This window comes from Mesitornis unicolor, unplaced genomic scaffold, assembly GCF_000695765.1.
Source record: "Mesitornis unicolor isolate BGI_N332 unplaced genomic scaffold, ASM69576v1 scaffold29224, whole genome shotgun sequence".
NCBI lineage: Eukaryota > Metazoa > Chordata > Aves > Mesitornithiformes > Mesitornithidae > Mesitornis > Mesitornis unicolor.
The window spans coordinates 16,632-21,982 of record NW_010178824.1 but is presented as its reverse complement, the minus strand read 5'-3'; the positions used below and the strand labels follow the sequence as shown (position 1 = coordinate 21,982).

The following is a 5,351-nucleotide window of genomic DNA, read 5'->3' as shown; positions in this document are numbered from 1 at the left end:
GCTGCCACTTGCTCCGGAGTCAGGCCCCCCAGCTCCGTGACCAGCGCCTCCATCACCAGCCCGGCACAGAAACCACAGCGGAGGCTGAGGACAAGGGACCCGCGGTGTAGCAACCAAACTTGTCCTCCCGCCCCACCGGCGCTGTGCCCGAAGGTTCCGGGCCCTCGGAGCCGCGCTGGGGGCGAGTGCAGGCACCCACACCCACACGGAAGCGGGGCAGAGGCCGGGGGATCTGCTGAGGTTGGTCAAGTCTCTCTCCCTCCCCGGCAGGGCTCCCCAAACCACCCCCTTCCAATACTCCGGCAGCAGGCAGGGGGAGACGAAAGGGAAGGGCACAGAGGAATTAAGGCACAAACTGTTTTGGGGTTTTTTTTTTACAGCTTTTAGCATGCAAAACAACGTGAAGCGTAAGCTTTTAGCATTATTGATCTTAGCGTTGAATGCTGTAGCTGACTTTTTTTCTTTGCAAGTGTAAGTGCTATGGAGACACCAAAATCCCAGTGAAAGGGGGGACTACTCATCTTCCCCAGTTTAAGGCTAAACAAGAAACATTAGTGACCTCTGCAAGTTCCTGTGGAAGTACATTTTTGCCAGTTCACATATAATGATTGCTAAGTAGGTTTTAAGAGCAGAGTGTGAAAACAGGTCTGGCCTGGCTCAGATTCTGCACGAATAAAGGTCACTGGGTTTGGTCTGGGCTCCACACATCCTGGACATGACGGCCCAGGTTAAACAGGAGAGCAGCAGCATTTCAGACCATTTCCATTCAGTTTCCTGCCCGAAGCAGGCAGTCAGCCATACCTGGCAATCCTACATCGTCTTTCACGGCTTTCCATCTAACCAACTACTTATTTCCAAGCAACTATTTCTGATGACCCATGACCTTGTAGCCTGGTCTGTTAGCTGTGGTTAGTATGTAATCGAAAATCATTATTACATCCACAAGAGAAAACTGTAATAAATTAGAAGTAGCAGTTAGAGGATTAAAAGTTCCATCTTTAGTTTGCAGAAGAGGAGACTGAGGGGAGACCTCATTAATGTTTATAAATATATAACGGGTGAGTGTCACGAGGATGGAGCCAGGCTCTTCTCGGTGACAAACAATGATAGGACAAGGGGTAATGGACACAAACTGGAACACAGGAGGTTCCACTTAAATTTGAGAAGAAACTTCCTCTCAGTGAGGGTGACAGAGCACTGGAACAGGCTGCCCAGAGAGGTTGTGGAGTCTCCTTCTCTGGAGACATTCAAAACCCGCCTGGACGCCTTCCTGTGCAACCTCATCTAGGTGTTCCTGCTCCGGCAGGGGGATTGGACTAGATGATCTTTTGAGGTCCCTTCCAATCCCTAACGTTCTGTGATTCTGTGTGATTTTGCCCTTCTAAACCAAGCATCTATTACCGTTGGTTCTTTGCCCATTTTTTTTTAATTTTCACTTACAGGAAACCTAAGTGTTATCAGACAGCACAAGCTTTCAGCCATAAGTTTATTCCAAAATATTTGTTCCTACTGCATAACTGGGTAAAAATTATATTTTTGTGTGTGTGTGTATAAATATATATGTACATATAAAGGAGTTTATTGGAAGCAAGCTTTTCTGATTTTACAGATTTGAAAATTCAGCACAATCTGCTTTTCAGGCATTTTTCATGTAACTTTGCCTTGGAGCTGTTGTAAATTGTTCACCAAAGAATTAAAAAAAGTATATCAGGATTAAAAATGATCAAAATCCAGACATAACCAAGTGAGAGTCATTTTAGAAATACTGGAAGTTCAAGAAGCATGTTTTCAGCATATTTGACTCAGTCACATGCAGTACAGGAAGCACTGTAAGACTGGCTGAATTGTGCAGAATTCTTCTGCATAATGCTACTAAAAGGGGAGCAATATGGAGCCATTAGTCATCTTTAATTAAAAATCATAGAAGGAAAAAAGAACATCCATTAGCTACAGGTTGTCAGATTCTCCTTGCAACCAAAAACCTCTCCCTGTCAGGAGCCTGCTCCAGCACAGGTTCTCCTTGGGGTCACAAGCTTACTTTGGGTGCATCCACCTGCTCCAACAGGGGGTCCTCCACAGGCTGCAGGTGAAACTCTGCTCCACTGTGAACCCCTATGGACTGCAGGGGAATCTCTGCTTCAGTGCCTGGAACACCTCCTAGCCCTGCTCCTTCACTGAGCTTGGTGGCTGCAGAGTTGTTTCTCTCACACATTCTTACTCCTTGCTCCTGGCTGCTGTTGTGCAGCTGGTTTTTTCTCCCTTATTAAATATGTTATCCCAGAGGTACTACCACCTTTGCTGATGGGCTCAGCCTTGGCCAGCTGTGAGTCCATCTTGTAGCTACCCCCATAGCCCCCCCACTACCAAAACCTTGCCCTACAAACCCAATACAACCTTCTTGCAAGAAGTCAGATTTAAGCAAGCAACAGTTTTGCATGCCATTTGTGCAGCCAGATTAAAGTCACTACTCTACACTCCAGCTGCAACCAAGAATTTACAGAAAAAGAAGAGTCTGAACATATTATTAGTGCAGTCATTTATCTTCGGCATTTAACAGTCCACTACATTTGAGAAAGTTTGCATAAATGAATTTTCACCACCAGTAGTATCACAAACAAAGTTTAATGCATACAAAACCTTAAATATTTGTATTTTAACAAAGCAAGCTGCTACAGAATGGCACCTTGTTTCACAAGGACAACTTCAGAGTAGAGGCAAGTGTGTTTCAGCCATGGTAGCGTAAACAGCATGCAATACATGACATTAAACAGATGCAATGTCCATGTTTGAAACATTAAATAAAAATTAAGATACATTAAACAATCACTTGAAACATAGGCCATGCTATTAAATGCCCTTTGAAGTCACCTTAATCGCTAAAAAACCCCAAGGAATCCTCATTTTTAAAGTACTTATTGGTAAAAACTAGTATGACAAGTTTCCCCAGTATATTAAAGATCTATACTTTGATACTTATTTTTACAATAGAATGCATATAAAGCCTTATGATAAAAGTTCATAGTCACATTATAAATCATCTCCAAATGCTCATAAAATCCTCTTTTGGCTGAAGCTTACAATAGTTTAGGTATTTCTAAAGATGTAGCAGATGACTAAGATTTATTTCCCCCTAACTGCTTTTGAAATGCATTCTTCTCTTGATTTTGAATTGCATCTCAACATTTCATATTCATCTGAGCAATCCTGCTTTACCTAGTGGCACAATTACTATATTCTAGGAGTTCCTTTCTCTCAGGTTTTTCAGGCTTCAGGAAGCAGTTCCCTTTAAAATATGTATTCATCTTTATTTGTACAATGTTTTCACAACAGATAGAGCAGAAGTGCACTAGAGAAACCTCCTTTCTAAAAAAGGCATTTTGAAGAATTTTGTTCTTCTCATGTACATGTGGCCAAAGTCCTCAGACTGAAGCACAACTGAGTTGAAGTCATTTCCCTTAATTAAAAAGAAGTACATAATTCTGTAAAAAACCACAGTGCTAATAATGCCCAGTTTTTTTAGACCTATATGATAGACAAAGTAATGGACATACACAATTTGTGTGACACATTAAGCTTTTATGGGCAATTTTGTCTCTTAAAAAATAGACTATAATATAAAATACTAAAAACAAGCTATATAACTTGTACCACATGGAGTTTATATATGACATTTTAAAAAGGACTATTTTATGGTAATATATTAAAAGATCATTTTCAAGTAAGTTATTATACCATTTCATAGACAAGAACATGTCTATCATACATGCAGTATCCAGCAGTATCTACTCCCAGTAATCTGAAATCTGTAAAATTCACACAGGCTTTATTTTGCATGAGGTTACTTTCACATTTCTCAATTTCAAGCCTATTCATTTTCTGTATGCAAGATTCCCAGTGCCTTAAATGGGAACTAGGTATTGGGGCCTATTCCAAAAGGATTTGAAGAAAACTGCAGTATTTCTCATAGACTCCGTGACAGTGAATCTAATCACATTTTCAAGAGTGACTAATCATTTGGGTTCTTGCTTTCAGACCCAAGAAAGTGTTTTGAAAAGCTTATGCCCTTATCCAACAGAATACAAAAGGGGAAGCTGCTCTGTGGTACTCTGTAAGGTCACTCCCAAGTGCTTTTGGGAATAAAGGTCAGAAAGACCTAACTTAAAAATACTTAATATCCATTAAGTTGAAACATCAGTACATACACATAGATTTAAGATCTTTATGACCTCTACTGGATAAACAAAGTGCTTATAAACATTATATACAGAAATTTACTCCAACCCCCCATAAACATCATGTTTCTTAAGTGTTTATCATTAAACTCTTATTACAGTTGAGAAGTTCTGAATGATTCCTACTTTAAGGGGTGAATGCTGCTTCTGTAACTGCTATACTCCCAAACAGCTTAAAATACTGGCATTCCTCAATGCAAGAGAAGCAAAGTTCTTGTTCCAGTAATGGCAGGAGTACCAGAACTTGACCTGCTATGAACCTGGGTTTGGTTACAAGAGCAGTTACGCTATACTTTTTTTTTCTCTTCAAAGTCTTTCCAGAAACATAGTTGTTTTATTAGAATGTTGCTCTATAAAAAATACAATGTAAGCATAGTATATTTTATCTACAATTGGTTTTTCTCATTTCATAATTGCATTGCTATGTGTAAATATATTTCAGTTGAAAGTAACATGTTTTAACAGTGGCAAATCAGATAGCACTTTGCCAGCTCTTTTTCACTGCAAATCATAATGAATTTTTACCTTGAAAACTAGTAATTCACTGGCTGTTACAAGTGATGCAAGCCATGAAATGAATTTAGTCTATTAATATATGTATGGCCTTGAAATTAAATTACTTCCAGTGAATTTCAGAAGCCATCTACATACATTTTACAAGACCTCTCTTATTAATAGTCACTGGAGTGGGCTGTTATTAGTGGGGAAGTCAGATCACTGTCTTGGAAGGTAAAAGAAGAGGTACAGAAATAGGTCCTATTATTTAATTAGTAGGTGTTTCTGTTTCTGCCTTCCCTGTTGGTGTCACAGGAAAAAGGAGTTTTTTCAGTATGTTTGCATAGAATGGTCCATACACTTGTTTGTTGAAGTTCACAATGCTCGCGTACTGAGATCCAACAGACTCCATCTCTGTCTGAATCACAGCAAGGCCTCCTGGCATGGTAGGCATACCCTTCTGAAAACTGGGAAGAGCAAGCAAGCTTCGCATGAAGAACTGGATTCGTTTGTCTAAAAGGAAATATAAAGCATGCTCAGAACAAATGTAAACCCAAGATGAAGCTATACTCAATTTGCAAGCACCCTGGCACATCTGCACAGCAAAATGTAGGTAACCCAACA

General features: G+C 40.1%; 2 protein-coding genes across 3 annotated transcripts in view; both read right to left on the bottom strand.

Moving 5' to 3' along the window:
• Positions 1-53, bottom strand: part of POLR3B (polymerase (RNA) III (DNA directed) polypeptide B) — a 74,829-nt gene extending 74,776 nt beyond the window's left edge. For both annotated transcript variants that reach the window (XM_010182581.1, XM_010182582.1), the window contains exon 1: positions 1-53. This exon ends at the window's left edge or, in 1 of these variants, runs on beyond it. In XM_010182581.1, coding sequence (XP_010180883.1) covers positions 1-53 — 53 coding nt within the window.
• Positions 54-4,995: 4,942 nt separating this feature from the next.
• The window catches only part of TCP11L2 (t-complex 11, testis-specific-like 2), a 9,096-nt gene continuing 8,740 nt past the window's right edge, over positions 4,996-5,351 (bottom strand). Inside the window, exon 9 of the mRNA XM_010182579.1 lies at positions 4,996-5,240. Coding sequence (XP_010180881.1) covers positions 4,996-5,240 — 245 coding nt within the window. The remainder of the gene's footprint in view (positions 5,241-5,351) is intronic.